At 35.4% G+C, this 23,184-nt stretch overlaps 2 protein-coding genes across 2 annotated transcripts in view; one reads left to right on the top strand and one right to left on the bottom strand.

Moving 5' to 3' along the window:
• The window catches only part of LOC142350263 (uncharacterized), a 484,377-nt gene that overhangs the window by 423,897 nt on the left and 37,296 nt on the right, over positions 1-23,184 (top strand). The window lies entirely within an intron of this gene.
• LOC142350247 (uncharacterized) lies at positions 6,594-10,512 on the bottom strand. Its single transcript, XM_075402021.1, has 2 exons — positions 9,840-10,512; positions 6,594-7,459 (listed from the first exon to the last, which is right to left on the bottom strand). Exons 1-2 carry the CDS (start codon positions 10,417-10,419, stop codon positions 6,738-6,740), a joined length of 1,302 nt encoding a protein of 433 aa, XP_075258136.1. The 5' UTR covers positions 10,420-10,512; the 3' UTR covers positions 6,594-6,737.

Raw genomic sequence — 23,184 nt, 5'->3', positions numbered from 1 at the left:
ATTGCTGTCAAGTACCAATCTCAAGTCCCGTTAATTGAATAAGTCAGTTCAAATAGACAACAAACATAGTAGCTGACCTTTCGTTAGGGACCGGAGAAAGTTTGGCTGTCATTGATCCGTTTAGTGTTTGCCGTTTATTGTGCCGTCTATTGTTTCGAGATAATTTCGACGTTTACTGGGGTCATTTTTTGGAGGAAATTTCCAGTTTGCATTAGTTTTCACACGGTAGCAATTGGTTCAATAATTGAAAAAATAATGTAATTCCAGTTCATTATCAAATACGTTTGGTAGAGTTGGTAGACGGACACTGCTTGTAGTTATTCAAATTGTTCTTCTTTGACACTCTTCTTTGATGTCGTATGACCGAAAAAATCGCCGGATCATTTTTCATGCTACTTTCATCAAAGAGTAACATATCGCAACCACCAGTAATCAACATAGCGTCTCCTGCGTTGCAAAAGTAATAAATTTTTTGTCGTGAAGAACTAATTTCTCCATTGTTCTCAATCTACGGCTTTGGTTGATTGAATGATTGAAAATGATTGATTGTGCCATGATTGAAAAGTCTAAATATCTGACCTCATTTTAAAGGTTAAGTGATCTCATTGTGCTTAAAGTTGACAACATTTCCGTTGTTTCAACAAGATCCACTTGTTTTTCAGAGAATAATGCAGCATGCGAGTGGAAGCCAAAATTTATTTGAGCGAGAAGACTTAAAGATAAATCTAAAACTTTAAAAGTTCCCGCTTGTTTTTATAACGTAAGAAACAACTTCACTTTCTTTTGCACTGAAAAAAAACTTTTGCACTGACTTTTTTTGTGGCTGATAGAAAAACCAATGAAAAACCCATTCATCCCAACAATTTTTTTTATCCTCACGAAAACTGAGTTACAAAGACTTGAATCGCAATACTTTTAATATTACAAAAATCAATCATCTAAAAAATGGAGGGCAACGAAATGGACAATAGTTTATATTCAAATTGCCATTTGTTCATTATTTCAAAACTAGCGGCATTGCAACCATTGAACGATGAAAAGAAAAACATATAGGCGGACTCTGATGCAAGATCAATTCATAGTCAAGTACAATTTTCCAGTTCATATAATCATCTGAGATCAAAGGAAATCCTAGTCAAAGAAAAGAAAATCTGTTAAACGCCACCACACATTGAAATTGAATGAGCAGTAAACAATTAAGTTTCAGAAATTATTTCTTTCTGTCGCTTGATTATTGCTGCTGTTTAGAAGTGACGCCAATATCGCCGATATTTGTTTTGGTATCCAAAACAGCATCAAGAAACCTCGTGCCAGTTTTAAGAATAGTCTGTTGAACTCTTCGTGTGCAACTTGGACGCCTGCCTACCGTACGAAGCCATCATTTTAAATGAAAATTTCCATTATTTCTCCCTATGTATATTCACAGAATCATCAACAAGCCAGGCATTGTCGCCTTCACATATTCATTGAATACATGTTCTAAGCACATATAAGCTGAGCACCTGTTCATTGACCACTTCGATTTGCATTTCCCTTTTGAAGATATTCGCGAGTCTATTGTTTTGAGATAATTTCGATTTTAAATGGCGTCAGTTTTTGGAGGAAGCTTCAACTTCGCAGTAGTTTTCACACGGTAGCAATTCGTTCAATAATTGAAAAAAAATTAGTAAACCCAGTTGATTATTAAACACGTTTGGTAGATGAAGATTCCTTGTAATTATTCAAAGTTTTCTCCTTTGTCACTCTTTTTTGCTGTCGCTTGACCAAAATAATCGCCGGCTCGTTTTTATGCTATTTTAATCAAAGAGTAACTTATCAAAACCACCAGTAATTATCATAGCGTCTCCTGCGTTGCAAGTAGATAAAATAATTTTTTCGTCGTGAGGAACTAGTTCCTTCACTGTTCCCGATCTATGCTTTTGGTTTAAGAATTCAGGCCTTTCTGATAGATTTTTTGTTGGATTCACTAAGTTGAGTTCACTTTCTTATGGGATGGAAAATATGTGAAGTCACCCAAGCCCTCTTCTGGTGTTACGCGCGGCCTTCTTCTGCAAATCTGTTGCGAAATTTTTGGCTGCTATGACAAAAATGTTGTGTTGTATATAGATTTCTCACTAAAGTATTCCATAGCAACCATCAATAGTTTCAATATCCATTTTCAAAATACAGTTCTCCTCACTGTTGCTGCTTGAAATAATCTCCAAAGAATAATACTTCGCTGCCTAAGGAAGATTTCAAAATGCAGCTGGTTAGCCAATGTGCCATGATTGAAATGTATAAATATCTGACCACATTTTCAAGCTTAAGTGTTAAGTGATCTCATTATGTTTAAAGTGGACAACTTTCCGTATTTTTAACCAGAGCGACCTGCTTTTCAGAGAATAATGCAGCATGTGAGTAGAACGTAAATTTTTTTTTTGCGAGAACAAATAAAAGTTAAAAGTTCCTCAAAAGTTCTTGCTTGCTTCTGTAACTTAAGAAACAATTTTACTTTTTTTGCACTTTCTATTTTTCTGTTATATTTCAACTAAAGCCCTAAAAACAAAAACATTTTTTAACAACTACAGCTAAAATTACTATTGTCCCAACTCCCTCTTACGTCAAAAAAAAAAATTGCTCAGAGAACAAATAGAGTAGCTGACATTTTGTTAGGGACCGGAGAAAGTTTGCCATTTTTCTACTACTGACAAAAAAGTATTTTTTGTGGCTGATAGATAAACCAATGAAAAAGATGATCATTTGTAAATTTGCGACAACACACCTATCCCAAGACATTTATCCCAACACATTTATCCCAACTGATAGATAAACCAATGAAAAAGATGATCATTTGTAAATTTGCGACAACGCATTTATCCCAACAATTTTTTTATCCTCATGAGAACAGAATTGCAAAAATCAGAATTGCAATACTTATAGTTTTGCAAAAATAAATCAATTGAAAAATGGAGGGCAAAGAAATGGAAAACAAATGATTTTTCAATTGCCATTTATTCATTGTTTCAAAACCAGTGGCACTGCCTCCATTGAGAAATGAAAAGGAAAACCTCTAGACAGACTCTGACGCAAGCAATTCATAGTCAAGTATCTTTTTTTAATTCGTATTTTCATCTGAGGTCAGAGGGAAGACCAGAAGCTGTCAGAGAAAAGGAAATTTGTTAAACGCCAAAAGAACTCGAAACTGAATGAGCAGTGAACATTTAATTTCCAAAAAATATTTGCTCTTGCTTGATTATTGCCGCTATTTTGAAGTAACGCCAAATCACCGACGCTTGTTTTGGTCTCCAAAACAGCATCAAAAAAACTGGTGCTAGCTTCAAGACTGGTTTGTTGAACTCTTCGTGTGCAATTTGGACGCTTGCCTACCGTACCAAGCTATCATTTCACATGAAAACTTCAATTTTTTCTCCCAATTTGTTTTCACATTGTTCCCCAGAAGCATCAACTAGCCAAGCAAACAGGCTCAGCAAATGTTTATTGACCACTTCAACATGCTGCTCCATTGTGATGACATTCGCGAGTCTTTTGTTTCAAGATAATTTCGATTTTTACTGCGGTCATTTTTCAGACAAAACTCCAGTTCGCAGTAGTTTTCACACGGTATTAATTGGTTCAATAATTGAAAAAATTAGTAAACCCAGTAGATCATTAAATACGTTTGGTAGATGGAGATTCCTTGTATTTATACAAAATGTCCTCCTTTGTCACTCTTCTTTGCTGTCGCTTTACCGAAAAAATCGCCGGATCATTTTCCATGCTATCTTCATCAAAGAGTAACATATCGCAACCACCAGTAATCAACATAGCGTCTCCTGCGTTGCAAGTAAGTAATAAAAAGTTTTTGTCGTGAAGAACTAATTTCTCCATTGTTCTCAATCTACGGCTTTGGTTGATTGAATGATTGAAAATGATTGATTGTGCCATGATTGAAAAGTCTAAATATCTGACCTCATTTTAAAGGTTAAGTGATCTCATTGTGCTTAAAGTTGACAACATTTCCGTTGTTTCAACAAGATCCACTTGTTTTTCAGAGAATAATGCAGCATGCGAGTGGAAGCCAAAATTTATTTGAGCGAGAAGACTTAAAGATAAAACTAAAACTTTAAAAGTTACCGCTTGTTTTTATAACGTAAGAAACAACTTCACTTTCTTTTGCACTTTTTATTTTTCTGTTATATTTCAACTACTTCCCTATAAACAAAAACAATTTTTTTCCAACTACCACTAAAAAGACTATCAAAAATTACGTCAAAACTGAAAATTGCACAGAGAACAAAGAGAGTAGCTGACATTTTGAAGAGGACCGCAGATGGTTTGCAGTTTTTTGTTTGACGCCAGACAAAAAAGTAACTTTTGTGGCTGATAGATAAATCAGTGAACAAAATGATTATTTGTAAGTTTGCGGCAACACATTTATCCCAACCACTTTTTTTATCCTCAAGAGAACAGAAAGAAAATAAAAACTCCTGTGCGGAATTCGTCAACGTATGGTTTGTTTTTGCAACTCCAATTAGGGTTTTTACAATTTTGCAGAAGAAGTAGTAAGCGAATTGCGTTTTTTATCAGAAACAGTTGACCATTTTTACAAGTTTATGTTTTCTAAGAAAAGGCAAGTTTTTCTGAAATTTATCTTAGTAACCACAAATTTTATAGTATTGCAAAAATCAATCATCTAAAAAATGGAGGGCAACAAAATGAACAAGAAATTGCTACCATTGAGAACAGAAAGAAAATAAAAACTCCTGTGCGGAATTCGTCAACGTATGGTTTGTTTTTGCAACTCCAATTAGGGTTTTTTACAATTTTGCAGAAGAAGTAGTAAGCGAATTGCGTTTTTTATCAGAAACAGTTGACCATTTTTACAAGTTTATGTTTTCTAAGAAAAGGCAAGTTTTTCTGAAATTTATCTTAGTAACCACAAATTTTATAGTATTGCAAAAATCAATCATCTAAAAAATGGAGGGCAACAAAATGAACAAGAAATTGCTACCATTGAACAACGTAAAGAAATTCCTAGTCAATTATCTTTTTCCAGTTCCTATTTTCTCTGAGATCAGAGGGAAGACAAGAAGCTGCCAAGAAAGGAAAACTGTTAAACGTCGCCAAACATCGTAACTGAATGAGCAGTAAACATTTGTGAATAGAAAATATTTTTCAAAAAAAGAGTCCAATAACTTATCAATTGAACAATTATTATAATAGTCGAAAACCATGGGAAAGGAAACTAGTTCGGTTGAACAGTATTTTAACCAAAATTAACAACATGATAGAAAAAATTGGCAAGTTCGAGCACAAATCCAACCGAATAAGTCCATTGCCGTGAGTTGCTCCGTAGAAAATAAGTTAAGGTTTTGCGATGAAATTTTTGACAGAGGGTATCAACCCAATAAAAATTAGTAAAAATAGTTATCCAAAAAGAGAACTGTTCACTGCCTGTAGTATATCGAGGATAAAAAACCTGGTAGAAAATATTCAACCCCTGTCTCATTCTCCCTGGATGAGCAATTGATTTTTTTGTGGTCATAATATTACAGCTACTTTTACGCCCATTGCTGCATCAAGTAAATAAGCTCTTTAAATTAGGACAATTGATCAAATAAATAACTCAAACAGAAACAAAATTTGCATAAAAATTTAGAAATTGAATGAAAATCAAAACTTGGTTTCGTAAATTAGGATAATAGATACTCAAAACTCTTGAGAATTTCGATAACTGTTCAAAAAAGACGAAATTGAAAAGTCCAGCGAGCTAAATTTTCTACGCTCTACGGTCTTTCTTATGATATCACTCATGTTTCTACGTAGAATGAAGCGATTAGCCAAAAAATGGCTTAAAAAACCCTTGACAACATATTTCGCATTATATGGGTTTAAAACAAAAATTTCAAAATGAATGTTAAAATAAGATGAAAAAAGAAATTCATAAGAAACACATCATTAGTTATTGTCGTGTACGTCAAAGTTTAGAAAAACTGCAACATAATCAAAAATTTTTTAAGGCAATCCAGATCTTTGCAATTAACAAATCATTTAAATCTTCGTACATAACCGATCACTGATACTGTTATCAATTCAGGTCGAATCAGTTGGAATCACTCTCGCTACCTTCTTTGAAAAATCTTTAGAGTTATCTCACCTGTTCTCGCACACTAAACATTCTCCCCTCCCACTGTTTTATGACTCAAACAATCTCAAAAAAATTAAAAGGCTCCCGGCTCATAGGGTGAGACATCAAAAACTCATCTGAATTGACTATCCCGCTCATTAAGAGACATATTTTTCATAGAAGTCACCCCTCTTGACGGGTAAGATAAGGTTTCAAAGGCTTGCCAGCGTTCCATATCTGCCTAAAATCTCGCGTTTCTTGCAATCAGCATCATTGCAGACCCACGAATAGCTGTAATAGAGACGGTAATCAGTACTCGCTCTTGATGTCTCTTAGTCTCTCAACTCCCTTCAACAGATTTTTTCTTTCTTATCAAAGTAGAAAAGAATTTTGACAAGCACGCAACGAGATTGAAACTCTTATTTAAACTACTAAAATTGCGGGTTTTTCTTTTGTTTCGTTCCGGACTGTATTAACTTGGCGAAACTTTTTGAAAGCAGACTTTAATTACACCCTTAAATTATTATGAAATGTGGAGTGGATACAAGTTTTTCCACCACCGAATTTTTATATTTTTCAAAATTTGCATTTATTAAATCTACTTGGCTGCGTATAACAGATGATTTTTGAGTTACCATGAAAAGTAAAGTACAATCAAAAAGATAGCTACAACGATTACTATAGGCAAATTTTCCTGTATAATTGAGATTGTTGGTGTCACTGTTGTGGGGTCCACCTGGGGCGTTTCATTTGCAGTTGTAGTAGTTGCAGTGGTCGGGGTGGTTGTCGTGGTGGTGGTCGGGGTTGTCGTGGTGGTGGTCGGAGTCGTCGTGGTGGTTGTCGGGGTGGTTGTCGTGGTGGTCGGGGTGGTTGTGGTGGTGGTCGGGGTGGTTGTGGTGGTTGTCGAGGTAGTCGTGGTGGTCGGAGTGGTTGTCGTGGTGGTTGGGGTCGTTGTGGTGGTTGGGGTGGTTGTGGTGGTCGGAGTGGTCGTTGTGGTGGTCGAGGTGGTTGTGGTGGTCGGAGTGGTTGTCGTGGTGGTCGGGGTCGTTGTGGTGGTCGAGGTGGTTGTGGTGGTCGGAGTGGTTGTCGTGGTGGTCGGGGTCGTTGTGGTGGTCGGGGTGGTTGTGGTGGTCGGGGTGGTTGTGGTGGTCGAAGTGGTTGTTGTTGATGTCGTGGTTGTAGTGGTAGTAGAAGTCGTGGTTGTGGCAACTACAACTGATTTAGAATCCAGGGGGTCAATAACAAAGTGCCACCTGCCTCTTTCAACCCCATAAAGTCCATTTGAATTAATTGATGCAGCTCTCAACGTGTCCTTCACATCACTGGTACCAGAGTCAGGAAGTATGAATTCAGCTGAAAAGAAATTTAACTGATTTTCGTGTTTTCCGATTTTCGTAAAATTTTCAGAAATTTTTTTCTTTCGTGCAAAATTAAATTTATTTGATGTTGCTGATGCGACATTAACACGAGATGAGCACCATAAAAAATCTCAGCAATCATTAAATTCATTCACTATTCTTTAAGCATAGTGAGTCATGTATAGATTTATGGAATATTAATAAGCATAATAAGATCGTGAGTGAGATCTTAGTAAACATTAAAAATTCTTTAAAAAGTTAGACAGAACATAAAATAGTCAAAGCTCTGTTTTTGTACCTCAGATACCTAAATAACATTTTCATATCGTAATAGTCAAACAAAGTCATAGATTGAAAGTTTAAGTTCACACGGTGGCTTCAAAGTGTGTATAGCGTAGTGGGACAGACAGTTCAGAACAATTGGTTGTCTTATAAAAGCGACCATAATTACTGACCAATAAAATAAACTAAAAGGTTGATTTTCTGTGTTCTACATTGCCAAGTAAGTCAATGCCAAGTACATCAGTACGTCAGTTGTTTACTTTTTCCACTTTAGGCGAAAATGATTTGTATATAACGGTATCTCAAGATAGCCAAAAAGTAAAGACAAGAGAGGACTCTCTCACTGTGTATCACGAAATAGCACTCCCGGGTCGAGGTGTCAACGCTAAAAATCGCTAAGAAAAATTAAGATTTGCGGTTAATGCGGTGAAAATATGTAAAAATTGCGATTTATAGCGTTGAATGCGGTGAATGCGGTGAAAAAAAAGAATTCAACGCTAAGAATCGCAAATCTTACAAAAATTCACCGCTAAAAATTACTGTAAAATTTTTTGCAGTGAATTTTTGTAAGGTTTGCGGTTTTTAGCGGTGACAATTTTTATTTTCACCGCTTGCCGTTGTTAGCGGTGAATTATTTTTCGATAACTCGGTCTTTGACGAGGAGTCCTTTTTGGGAGGGGTAGTCTGCATTCGAATTGTATATGCATTTGCAGCACCAACTCTACAAAAAGAGATCCAAAACTTGAAGATATGAATCTTAGTCACCATAAAGATTGCATATAGTTTCTATTAATCATATATGGATGATACAAAAAGCATTGTAAAAAGAAAATAAGTTTTTAATAATTTTTGTCTGATCTGAAACCATATATCATCTTAGTATTTATGCCGAGAAGAAAGATATCGTGCAGCATATCTCAGTAGGACAGGGTCGACTTAGGACACTTAATTTTGGCCTAATGATTTAATCCACTTAAAACTAATCATTTTGTTGATTCTAGATACGGAATTTTGGGAAGCAAGTCCACTTCGATATTAAGGTAAGTAAGAGTAAACTGGACAAAAAATCGGGGTTTAATCAAACACATTAACATGAGTTAACCGTTCAGATTGAGTTAGGTGAACCACCTACATTGCTAAACGTAAATTACATATAAGTTTCATTTTAATGGTGGTATATAATCTTTTTCCCTTTAGATGAAAATAGGTAGTGCATCGGTATCCCTGAACTGCCGAAAACTAAAGACAAGACAAGATTTTCTCGTCATGTATCTTAAAATAGCAATTTTCAGTAACTGCATCCTTGATGGAGAATTATCTTTGGGAGCGAAACTTAGCAATCAACTTAATTTCCAACAGCAGCAACCTCTAAAGAAGCGCATTCAAAGGTTGAATATATTAATCGTAGCCAACATTAAAGGATCACATATGGTTCCTCCCATTAATCATATATTGAGAATACAATTAGACTTGCACGTCTTGGCGAAGACTTGCATTTAGACTTGCACGTCTTGGCCAAGACTTGCATTTATACTGAGAAGTGTAAAAAGTGACATGATATAGCTCCGAATCAGTACTGATATAAGACTGGCAATTAGACGTGCGCAGTATTGATATTGAATTGTCGTTAGACCCAGGAAAGCACTTTAAAATCAAACTGGGATTTTTTCTGTCTTAATTGGAACCATAAATCATATTAAAGTTACAAAAAGAATGTTTGTTACAAAAAGTCAAAAAGAAAGACCAGGACCTGTGAAATTACAAAATTGCAGCATATCCCAGCCTAAATAAAACCAGTCATTTTGTTGATTCTAGAGACCTAATTTTTGGAATCAAAGATCCGATAATAACTTAGCTAAAAGCAAACTGAACACACAATAGCATCAGTTACAAGTCGCTTGAATTCTAATCAATAAATGTTAATGAAACAAATTTGGCAATAGAGGAGGCGGGGTTGGGGGGGGGGGGGGGTGTGATAAAAATCCTATAGTTTTTAGGACAAATATACTTTGTCCTTGAAGGTTTTTTTTTGTCTTTAGGGTTTTTCAGCTAATATTTTTGTATTTCTCAAAAAGATTCTGAGGCAGACTAACAGAAATTGGGTCCCTTGATTCCGGCTCTGGCGAATTGTCCGGATTGTCCGTCTTGAAAGTAGCCAATTTCGTTGTACTCGAGCAACACGTAGAGCCTTGGGCTACCCGTGTTTTTATAGTTGTTGTCATTTGCTAGGAATGCCCGAATCAAGTTTTGCCCAGGCTCGTTTTTAACCCAGTCAAGAATCAGCAGAAAATCGGCAGCAAAATCCGGGTCAGCTGGAACCCGGAAAAAAAGGTAGTTAACAAAGCTTGTAAAGCCTGCGCCGTAACTATTGTTTGCCTGATAAAAAACGGCATTTGAATCTGAGCCCATATTTAGGAGAAATGGGGCAAAAACTACCCCTTCAAAATCATCTCTTAGAAAATCGTCTGGTTCTTCTAAAATTTCGATTTGATCACCAAAAGACACGTAGCCGTTTGTACACATGTGCGCAGTAGAATAGCTGACGCCGGCAATTTCCAGCGCATCTAGAAGTTGAATAGTTCCAGAGCAACTGTTTGCTCCAAAGATTTCTGTTGTGTCAGCTCTCGCAAAATTGAACTTCAAAAAACCCAGCACCAAAATGATCAACTTCATATTGGGCAAAAATTTCGCAGGACGATTTTTTAAAGAAAAACTAAAAAACTTTTCTTTATCAACTAATTTTTGTATCAACTGAACAGAATGTGATTTGGAGTTGAATTGGGCGGTTATAATTTTAACTAAAAATTATGTAATGGGACTCAGGAAACCATTTGTTTAGATAATTATATAATTAATAAACATGTGTAGTAAGAAACGGTTAATCCATTTAACTGCCGTTATGTAAGTCAACAACCAATTATGAAGTATCTTAAGCGGTTAAAAAACCTCCTCCCACCCCCCCCCCCCTCATTAAATGCCCCAAAAAACTCTTTAGCACTGGTTATATACCGATTCGTAGATTGATTTAGGTCAACATTCTCAATGCAGTGCTTTTTTAAAAATTACCAATATGTATTTCTTATTCATAAATAAAGTAGAATTAAAGTTTGCAAATTTTCAAACCAACGTATGAAAATTGCCAACTGATGCCAAAATATACAAAATAATACAAACTACTTTAAAAAGTTGCGAAATGTTGAAAAAAAGTTGCAAACAGTCATTAAAAAAGTTGGAAATAGTTTGTTAAACTTATAAAAAATATTTGTACACAAGTCTCTAGTTGTTTTTATTAACTTATCTTTATAGTTTGTTTATATATTCTTCGCCCTTCATGGTCGATGACTTTGCAAAAGAGCAATTTGCTAATTTTTGGGGCTGTTTTGGTTTTCGTTGATTAAATTGACTGTTTTTGTCAACAACTCTCATATTAAGTCACTGTCCTAAATTTTCAAACCTGAATCAATTTTGAGTCAAACTAGCTCACTGCTGCAAATTTTCTCACATGATTATAACCGGAATGCTGAAAGATTGTCGTGAAAAGTCACACAAACTCGAGTAACTGTGTTCGATTAAATTGCACTTTTGTAGTATATAATACTACGTAAAGTAGTATTATACTAAGTAGTATATAATACCTACGTAAACAAAGGGGGGTTATCATTCGACTCTTAACCGTAGGATAATAGTGGCGGTTAAGTGGGAATAGGATAGGCGGGATAAAATCTTTCCGCCTGCTGTTTATTGCCGTTTGGATTGTTCTATTCCACCGTTCTCGCTAGTTCTTTCTGGTCGTTTGCTTTTGAATTTAACGCTACATGTAAAAAGTAGTCTTATTACCATAATAGAGGGGAGGGGGTTATTATGTGATATTTAGACGTGTGATTAAGTGGTTTTGGTCAGTTGTCAGCAAAAATTGATCATTATTGGGAGAATATTGTGTGCATAGATCAAATGGCAACTATAGCGACGCTTGATTTGAAAAGTATTCACGAGATTTACAAAGGTTTGAAAAAAGTTATTCACAATATAGTCAACGATTTTTGTATTTTTTAGCAACGTGTCTCTACATTGATCCGGATCTTGATTTGGATATTGCGTTGAAGTTGCGACCATACGGAGGTTTGATTGGTATTGATAATTCTTCGTTAGACAAATATTTCAAAAATTTAAAAATATTGAGATTACATGCCATACTCCATGACGCTTCCGGTTTTGTTTTCGAATATAGTGAGAAGGGACCTGGTTATTCTTATGTTTTACCCTGTCCAGTCACAAATGAGTATCTTGGTCATGTGACCGGCATTGCTTTTGGCCTGTATGTTAAAACTTTCAAAAATAATTTATTCAATTTGTTGGAATGCTAAAACTGCGACCGGTTGTTATTGACTTTGAAGGTTTTCGTGCTAAAAAGTCTGGTTTTATAATAAACGAACTTGCTATTACAACGAAAAACTATACAGACATTGTCTCATTCCAACCAAAAAACTCATTCAACTCCCTGTCATCAAGTGAGCAAAGATCTCATCAGTGGGTCACAAAGTATCTCCATGGTTTAGCTTGGGAGAGTGGGGATTACCCATACTCTTATTTGCATCAGATTGTTCAGAGCACAGTGTTTCGTTTTCCACTATGCCAAAGGAACAGAAACTAGACTTTGAAAAAACTTCTCGAGAAAGAAGTAGTAAACTTAGAAGAATTGTTGTGTCCAAAAATCGAAAAGTTGAGATATTATAGAGAGACGCCAGTTTGTGATCTGCATGCTATTCGTTGTCCAAGACGTCAATTAAGTAAACATTGCGCCAAAAAAAGCGGAGCTTTTATACTACTGGTTAACGAAAGAATCGTCGATCAGACAGAACATCAGCTCCGTCAATACTTCAAATTTGACAGTTTACATTTCCATATCGTCTGAAAACCATTTGACTGTCACTTTTGTCAGGGAGGAAAAAATTGATTCGCGTGGACAAACTGTATTGAGGAAACAACAAATCAATTGCTGTGGCGCAGAAATAGAATTGTTTAAAAGGTACCTTTCGATATTAGAGTAATTTCAATTATATCACGTCTATACAGGCGAAAATTCAAAAACTAAAACTAACCGCTTTACCTATGCCCAAGCGGCCAGTGCCAATTCAGATCTCCCTGAACGATAACACTCCTCCAGAAAAAAATCGGCAAGTTGTGAACGAGGGAAACGTGGACTCAATCACCTACTATGACAATGCGCTGGGAATGAGAGCAAGCTATACAGTTGTCTACAAAACAGAAGACATAGACTCATAATTTATTACATATGACTTCTTTATTGTTGATTAAGTGTTTTATGCAATTGATTTTGAATAATCAATTTTTTATTAAACGATTGTATGCTTACTGAATTTATTTTTTCTTAAAACGTTTTTTCAAATGGACCAACATGTGGATGAATTGGATGCTGGTGGGGTATATCTGATTTGGTTTTTGATGAAAAAAATCATGAGAGAAGATCATGGGAGTTTTGTAAATCACGAGTACTCAGATCAGAAGTTGTGTACTTTAACCAAATTTTCATCATATTGTTTCTTATTGCTACATCACTGATTAAACTAGTTTTTTCAAACCTGATTGTGAAGAAGCAACATTTTGGTTTTCGCTTTTTTCTTGTACAGTAGGATACAATCTACCCAACCCAATGTTATGAATAAAATTATTTCGACAAATGATCGTCTCTTTATGGCTGTCTGTGGTCCGTCATGTTGTGGGAAAACGGAGCTTATTTTCAATATGTTGCTGAATGACAACTTTTCACCCAAGTTTCAAGAAATTTTTTATTTTTACCAGTATGACCAGCCTAAGTTTCAGTCTCTTGAGAGAAAATTTAACATTCAATTTACAAAGTTTTCAAGTTTTGATCTAATATCAGATCATGAAAACTGTCTGTTGGTATTTGACGATTCTTGTGAAGAAATTTTCAACGATAAAAAATTTTCTAAATTAGCAACAGCAGGACGTTTTAAAAATTTGAGTGTTATATACGTTAAGCACAACCTTTTTCAACAACAAAGTAAATGGTCTGGAACTATTGATCTAAATACGACCCACATCATTTTATTCAAACCACCCTGTGATGTTCAACAGATTAGTTTAATTGGTACACAACTGAATAATACTCAATTTTTGAAGGATAGTTTTGAGTTGGCGACAAAACAACCTTTTGGGCATTTATTGATTGATTTGTATCCTAAAACATCCGAAGCTTTACGTTACTGCTCAAATATTGTACCACCAGGACCTTCTGTATTTCATCTTCCTCCGGCTAAGGCAGTTATTACAAATTTAGCTGATGAGAGAGAAAGAAGTATGTATGCTGCGGCGAAAGCTAGAATTATCAGACACAAATTTAAGGGATTTCATCAAGACAACTCCGAATAGTTTCATAGTGTTTCTTTGTGAGTGTTTCTTAAATGTTGTAAACGAAAACGTTCTAAAAAATCACAAAAACGAGTTCGAATTTATACTGTCTAAAGAAACCAAGCTTAAAGAAAAAAGACTAATTCTTGCTAGAAGACTTGAGCTACTGAAATCTATTGGTATTTCATGTTATCTTTATTTAAAGTAGAAAAATGTACACTGAAGAGTTTATATTAATTCCCAAGCGATTGTTTATCTCAAAACAACCAGCAAAAAGTGAGATACTTGATAACCCAATATATCAACAAAAAGCAGCTCAGTTATCTCTTTTTCAAAGAAACCAATCGACTGACACGGAAAAACCAGCACAAGAAGTGGGAACCGCTGAACCTATGAGAGACAATAGCAAAATCACAATGGTACCCAAGGAACAGGAAGAAACATCAGAAGCACCCAGCGATGACAGTGAGATTGAACCAATTGTGAAAGAACAAAAAGTTTTTGACCCTGTAAAAATATTTTCCGAACTTGGATCAACGAAAAAAAAAAATTGAGTGATCAGAAATTATACTCGATCTCATTAAGAAATCTGACTACATAACCATAGAAGGAAACAACGTACTTCATATCGACCAAAAGCCACTAGACGTAAAATTTTCTACTTTTTTGTATAATTTACAGCAGCCCACAAAAAAAATAAACATAAAAAATAATCAACAATTTTGAATGCTCTCGATGTATCCCCTCATTTAGTTGCAAACACTTATGCCAAACAAATCCTGCAGTCTTCGTCCGAAAATGAACAAGAATTTCACCCAAGCCGAGAAAAAGCCAGCAGTAGCAGTGGCTCAAGATCAGTCTCAAAAAAAGATAACGAAGAAACAACCCTCCAAACGTCAGACAAAGAAGAGACCAGTCAGAAGAAATGGTCTTTCTTTTGATGAATCAAAGAACTTAGATCAACTTTATTTGAAAAGACCAGCTTCCTATGGAAGCGTAAGACGCTTACAGGCTCATAGCAAAATACTTTTAGGCAGAGTACAGTCCTATTTGGAGACAAAGCCTTCCTTTACAAAGTATAGTTCAATTCGATTAAAATTTCAAGGCTCAAAGTTTTTGTGAATGATATTAATGAAATTTGGCTCACGTTGACAAAATGTCAAAGTATAATCGCAACGTTAATTATTTGTTGGTTGCTGTAGACTGTTTGTCAAGATATTTACGAGTGCAACCAATGAAAACAAAATACGCAACAGAAGCAGCTGAAGCCTTCAAAAAAAATGATCAAAAACAAACAACCAGAAAAGGTGTGGGTAGACGATGGTAAAGAATTTCTTGGAGCGTTCAAACAACTCTGTAACAAACGCAGTATTCTTTTGTATAGCACATTCAGTGAAAACAAGTCTGCTTTTGCTGAGAGAAACATTAGATCAATTAAGAAATGATTCATCGCTACCTTGAAGAGAAATGGACATACTCCTACATTGAGCAACTAGAAAAATTTGTAGACACAATCAACTCACGCGTAAACCGAGTAACTAAAATTGCACCTAACAAAATTACAAAAAAAGATGTGCCAAGACTTGTTTCCTTAGCCGTACAAACAAGCAAAACACAAAAACGCAAATTTTACATTGGTGATTTTGTGAGAATTGTTGAAAAACAAGGCTTTCAGGAAAAGTTACAAACAGTCTTTCACTGATAAAATCTTCGAAATAAAAGGAATATCAACTCTTAGTCCAGGAACATACTCCTTAGTAGACGCAAGCAACGAAACAATCAAAGGAAAGTTTTATCAACCAGAATTACAGCTTGTTCGTCTTCCTCCTAAAGAGGATGTCAGGTAAACGATCTGAAGATGAGTTTACAGTGCATGTCGTTTCATCAGCTTCAATCGAAAGATTTGGCTCAAACACACTTGCATCTTTCCGCAATTTTTTCAACGACGAAATTCAACTTTCAGGCGACTGGAGAGTTGCATTAAGTGAGGTAATTTTTCCAACTAAAATTGCGAATATTGTCAACGGGAATATAACCGCGTACAACTTAAAAGATTATGAAGATTCTCAAAAAATGTCTTCTGGTAACAATGTTATCTCTCGACCTTACAGTGGACAAAAACTGGTTTTTATGCCTGGAACATTTGATTCAGTAGCGCAACTTCTTGCAACAGTTAAACGCACAGCTGGGCTTCCTGATTTTTCTTTCAGGGAACTGAAGAGCTCGGGTAGATACGAAATCTTGTTTGGAAAACACGAGGGTATAACTTTTCCGAGTGAAGAAATTCCGAGCATAATTGGGTTCAAAGGTATTCCTGATAGAAATGGAATACACATTGGCTATAAAATGAATCCAACGGCAAAGTGATTTATGACAAATGACGATACAAGAGCATATTATGGCGAATTCCCAGCTGATCTTTGCGCTGTAAAGCATTTAATTTTTATCTACACCAATATTATTGAATACCAATACGTCGGTGACGTCAAGGCACCTCTTTTACTTGTCATTGATTCAAAACAACGTCTCAAAAACGGTAGTGTTTGTGAGCTTGAACCAACTCATCGAATAGTTTTCACAAATTTAGACTACAAGAAATTGTTGACAAACACTATTCAGTTAATTTCAATTGAACTGAGAACCAAAACCGGGCATTTTGTTCCCTTTTCTGGGACGGGAAAAGTCATTTTAACATTACAATTCAAAAAATTTTAGTCGTTAAAATGGATTCATACTATGCAAATCAAGCAACGTCTTTGCCTCATTTTTCTGGAAATTATCGGCAGAGGAAGTGGTTTTGGAGCTTTAGCAGCCGGCATTGGACGTGTTGCTCCACCGCTTGCGCGTCGTTTCATTCTACCAATCGCCACGCGCATCGGAAAAGAGCTCCTAAAACAGAGTGTTCCCAAAATTTTAGATGTAGTCAGCAATAATAAGTCACCAAAACAGGCAGTGAAGAACACAATATCTAAAACTGTTAAAAAGCAGACAGGAGGATCCCGTAAACGTTCTTAACCTCGGCAAAAAAGACGCAGTAAGCCGAGAAAGACAAAAACATTAGCAGCAGTTACAAAACGTAAGGGCATCATTTTAAGCCAAAGGCCTCCAAAAAGAATTCGTGCTGATTTTTTCGCAAAAATGAAAGATGATCGCTAACCTACTACCAACAAAAGCATCTCACAGTTCGTTAGACTTGTTTGAAAAACAAGCTCTTTTAGTAACTTTTGATGGAAGTTTCTGTCAAAAACTGGGTGCCGTGTACAGTCCAGACGGACCAATGCTAGAGTTTGAAGTCACTGGTGACCGGAACAACTTTTTTGTCTTACAGAAAATTTTCCTCGAAGTCAAATGTAAAATTACGCAATCTTCTGGAGCTGACCTTAAGTACGTTCCAGGAGCTGCTGCGGACGTAACAAAAACAGATGCTCCATACTTTTGTAATAACGTATTACATTCACTCTTCTCTGACTGTACAGTGTCTAAATGGATTGAAAATTTCAAATGCTAACGGGAATTATGCTCACAAAGTTTTGTTGAAACAGAGTTTTCACACATCAAAGACGCAAAGAACACATGGCTGGCATGTCAGGGCTACTCGTATGAGGAGAATCCTGGTGCTTTGTCAACCGCAGAAGTGCATAGAAGGAAGACATTGGCGAGGGGATCAGGCGAATGCACTTTTTATGGGAAATTGGCCGTGGATTTTTTTTACATGTGACAAAAACTTTCTGAGTGGAGTTACACTTCGAATTGCGTTCAGGCGAGCAGTCGATGACTTTGTTTTAATGTCAATGTCTGACGATGCCGCTAAACACTACAAAGTCAAAATTATTGAAGCTAACTTGTATACGCGCAAGATGACATTGATCGACGATGTAGTATCGGCTATTGAGAAAACTCTACTCAATAGCCCAGCCTTTTATCCTTATTTTGAAACACTAACAAAGATATTTTAGCCTCAACTGGTGTTCACAGCTGGAAACAAGAGGATATTTTTCCCGGGAACCAATTCGGGGCTAGCTATTTGTTTAAATACAAACGAAGCTTTTCTAGGCGATAACAGAAGAAATCCTTTCCACTTTCAAAAATTTGACCTGGAGCAGATATATATATATATATATATATATATATATATATATATATATATATATATATCGAAACGGTTTGCCCATTGTCGATTCACCGATATCTACAACCGTTGACAAGCGACTGTATTTTAATACTATATCTGATTTAACATATATTGACAACGGTCATGGAATAGGTTTAACTGGTTACCCCAACCATTTCATTATGGTATTTGATCTTACTAGCACACAACAAGCTTCCCACGATTTTATTCACCCTGAGTTGACAAATTGTTCCATTTCAATTGAGCTGAAGTTTGCTGCAGCGCTACCAAACAACCTTGAGATTTTCATAATTGGAGAAAAAGCTAGCACAATTTTTGTTGACAGTACCCGAATAGTTTCCAAAAACCATATTTTAACCCCATAATGGACGATGATGACATTAATGATTCCGTTCGGAATTGCAAAAATCTCAAACACAAGTTTATTGGCGTCTTTGCAGCAAACAATTTTCCGAAAGAATTGAAAGAAAACAGTTTTTTAATAGTTAATTCAGCAACTGCTGAAAAAACTGGTACTCACTGGTTACTGTTTTGTCAAAAAGACAACCAATTATTGTTTGCGGACCCATTAGGACAGTATTTTATCCTACAAAGATGTCTATCAATGAATTCTATCGCGAGAAGGAAAAGTTCAAATACAGCAATTGTTAGAGAATCACCCAATTCAAAGCAAAAACTCCAGACTATGCGGACTCTTTTGTATTGATATTGCCCATGTTTTGTTTAATTCACTGAAAATTGTAAAAATTTAATGTTTTCTTCATACAAACAACTTCTTCGAACAAACAACAAGTCAGTATCAATAGTCATATTTCCATATCCACTCACAAATATATACATAATCTGACAAAAAGAACCAGAATGGGGGCCAGTTAAAATTTTTTCAAATCTGCGAAATGTTTCACTGCTGAAGTTGTCTGTTTGTATTTGCATTGAGGGTAAAATCAAATTATGCACTGACTTCTGTGCCGTTGGTGTCACTGTCAACAGATTTGAAATTCCGTCGTTAGATTTTGAATTGCCGGTTTTCTACTGAAATTGTGTGGATGGAGCAGTACCAGTAGTAGTAGTAGTAGTAGTAGTAGTAGTAGTAGTAGTAGTAGTAGTAGTAGTAGTAGTAGTAGTAGTAGTAGTAGTAGTAGTAGTAGTAGTAGTAGTAGTAGTAGTAGTAGTAGTAGTAGTAGTAGTAGTAGTAGTAGTAGTAGTAGTAGTAGTAGTAGTAGTAGTAGTAGTAGTAGTAGTAGTAGTAGTAGTAGTAGTAGTAGTAGTAGTAGTAGTAGTAGTAGTAGTAGTAGTAGTAGTAGTAGTAGTAGTAGTAGTAGTAGTAGTAGTAGTAGTAGTAGTAGTAGTTGTAGTAGTAGTAGTAGTAGTAGTAGTAGTAGTAGTAGTAAAAGTAGTAGTAGTAGTAGTAGTAGTAGTAGTAGTAGTAGTAGTAGTAGTAGTAGTAGTAGTAGTAAAAGTAGTAGTAGTAGTAGTAGTAGTAGTAGTAGTAGTAGTAGTAGTAGTATTAGTAGTAGTAGTAGTAGTAGTAGTAGTAGTAGTAGTAGTAGTAGTAGTAGTAGTAGTAGTAGTAGTAGTAGTAGTAGTAGTAGTAGTAGTGGTAGTAGTAGTAGTAGTAGTAGTAGTAGTAGTGATTGTTGGTAGACGTTTCCTGATTAACGAAGAATCAATTTTCTCACGATTTTTAATATTGAAGTCAACTGCTAGTTTTAGTTTTGTGAACATGTCACCTTTTGTCTTTAAGTCTGGGGCCAGTGAAAACAAATGTTGAAATGTCGTGAACAGACAAGGCACAGAATAAAAATTGTATTGTTTAGTTGTGTCAAGAGCATAATGAGTTGAGTCTATTAAAACATGAAAGTGGTGTTGGTTAGTTGTGGTCGATAGCTGACAAAAATCTGAATTATAATGAGAGCACACTGCAAAATTGTTTAAGCTTGTCAAATTTAATTTTTCATCTGTACAAAGAATTTAAATTGCTTCTGAAATTGTTTAAAGTATCCTGGAGAACGCTCAAACATTGCTTCCACCATTTTTAATTCAAACTAATTTTAGATTTTTTTGCAGGTGAAGGAGAGTCGGTTTTCTGTTTCTTTGTTTCGCTGTCATTGACTGGGAAACGCTGCCCTAATTTGTGACGCTTTTTCAATAAGATTGTCCAATTCGTCCGTAGTCAAAGATATTCGTCGTTGAAATTCAAATTCATCGTCAACTTTTTTAAATAGTTTTAGAAAGAAGTAAGTTCCAGTTTTCTCATATGTTTTTAAAGTAGCCCTGATTAGACGTTTTTTCATTTTCGATATATCCAAATAGCAGTCACCAAATTCAGAATCTTTTGTGGCAGTAAATGGCATAATAACTAACTCTTCATCAACCAACTAGCTTTAGATATAAATTGAAACGACCACCTTGAAGAAACACTCAAAATCAAATGGCGCGGTAGGCTTGGATTAAACTGTTGTCCTCAATGTCTTTAATTGGAAACAGGTTTACATGTTAAAAATACAAACTCAAGTACGCCGCAGGCGTACTTGAATCTGTTGATTTCATTTAAATTGAAAATCTGCAAGAGTGTGGCTAATGAAAATCATATGCAATATGCCACATGTTTCCTATCAGTAAGAAAAATAACGTTACTAAATAGAAATTGTAGTCTGAGATCAGCACTTACTGATAACAAAAACCGGTATCTATAATACTATCTATGAGTAATTTCAATATTTAGTGTTTAAAACATATGGCATAACCATTGTGATCATAACTAAACTAGAAACCCAATATACACCTAATTATGGGAATACATGTGGTGTGCGCAAGCAGTTGCACTGATAAGAACTCGCATATAGTGTGTGTCCACAGTGTACTTTACTCCAATGTTTTTAAAACTGTGACCAATTAAAAGATCAGTAAACCATAACACTGGTTTTGGTGTAAGGATGTGACTAATAAAAAACATATGCAAATTATCACATGTTTTCAATCAGTACACACAATAATGTTACTACTTAGCAATGGGGGTTAGAGATCAGAAATAAGTGATAAGAAAGTTGTAAAACCTGTATCTATAGTATTACCTGAGAGTAATTTCTATATTTAGTGTTTAAAACATATGCCATAACTACTGTGACCATAACTACCTCACAAAACTAACGTAAATTTAAATATTGGAATGCTTGTTGTGTGCGCGGACTGTTGCACTGATAAGAACACCCATATATTGTTTGTTCACAGTGTGCTTTACTCCAATGGTTTTAAAACTGTGACCAATAAAAAGAACAGTTAACAACAACAATTATTCTGCAATAGTTTGTTTTCAGTCATATCCGTGCAGAACAAAGCTGGTTTTTGTTGTTTGGCCTCATGCACATAACTTGAAGGGTTTTTAATTATCTCGAAATTCCTGTTCAAAATGTCTTTTTATTTACTCTCCGATTCTGAAGAGTCGTGGCAACGAACTCTAATTTATCAGACAATATTTGAAAGCTATGTTGTTTTTATCCAACAGTATAAAGACTTCTCTCATGAAAACTGGGTTACCTCAGACCGATTCATTATTCCAAAACCAATTGTCGACTTTGTAGCCACTCCGTCGAAATTCGTCGTTAGATTTTTGTTTGAAATTCCGTCGTTAGATTTCGAATTGCCGGTTTTGCACTGAAATTGTGTGGATGGAGCAGTACCAGCAGTAGTAGTAGTAGTAGTAGTAGTAGTAGTAGTAGTAGTAGTAGTAGTAGTAGTAGTAGTAGTAGCAGTAGTAGTAGTAGTAGTAGTAGTAGTAGTAGTAGTAGTAGTAGTAGTAGTAGTAGTAGTAGTAGTAGTAGTAGTAGTAGTAGTAGTAGTAGTAGTAGTAGTAGTAGTAGTAGTAGTAGTAGTAGTAGTAGTAGTAGTAGTGATTGTAGGTAGACGTTTCTTGATTAACGGATAGTCAATTTCCTCAAGATTTTTAATATTGAAGTCAACTGCTAGTTTTAGTTTTGTGAACACGTCACTTTTTGTCTTTAAGTCTGGGGCCAGTGAAAACAAATGTTGAAATGTCGTGAATAGACAAGGCACAGAATAAAGTTTGTATCGTTTAGTTGTGTCAAGAGCATCATGAGTTGAGTCTAATAAAACGTGAAAGTGGTGTTGGTTAGTTGTGGTCGATAGCTGACAAAAATCTGAATTATAATGAGAGCACACAGCAAAAATTTTTAAGCTGGTCAAATTTAATTTTTCATCTGTAACAAAGAATTTAAGTTGCTTCTGAAATTGTTTAAAGTATCCTGGAGAACGCTCAAACATTGCTTCCACCATTTTTAATTCAAACTAATTTTAGATTTTTTTGCAGGTGAAGGAGAGTCGGTTTTCTGTTTCTTTGTTTCGCTGTCATTGACTGGGAACGCTTCCCTAATTGTTGACGCTTTTTCAATAAGATTGTCGAATTCGTCCGTAGTCAAAGATATTCGTCGTTGAAATTCAAATTCATCGTCAACTTTTTTAAATAGTTTTAGAAAGAAGTAAGTTCCAGTTTTCTCATATGTTTTTAAAGTAGCCCTGATTAGACGTTTTTCGTTTTCGATATATCCAAATAGCAGTCACCAAATTCAGAAACATTTGTGGCAGTAAATGGCAGAATAACTAACTCTTAATCAACCAACTAGCTTTAGATATAAATTGAAACCACCACCTTGAAGAAACACTCAAAATCAAATTGCGCGGTAAGCTTGGATTAAACTGTTGTCCTCAATGTCTTTAATTGGAAACAGGTTTACATGTTAAAAATACAAACTCAAGTACGCCGCAGGCGTACTTGAATCTGTTGATTTCATTTAAATTGAAAATCTGCAAGAGTGTGGCTAATGAAAATCATATGCAATATGCCACATGTTTCCTATCAGTAAGAAAAATAACGTTACTAAATAGAAATTGTAGTGTGA

Source organism: Convolutriloba macropyga, chromosome 12 (assembly GCF_964194025.1).
Source record: "Convolutriloba macropyga chromosome 12, txConMacr16.3, whole genome shotgun sequence".
NCBI classification, from domain to species: domain Eukaryota; kingdom Metazoa; phylum Xenacoelomorpha; order Acoela; family Convolutidae; genus Convolutriloba; species Convolutriloba macropyga.
Note: the sequence above shows the minus strand (reverse complement) of the source record. Positions and strands in the feature narration are given on the sequence as shown.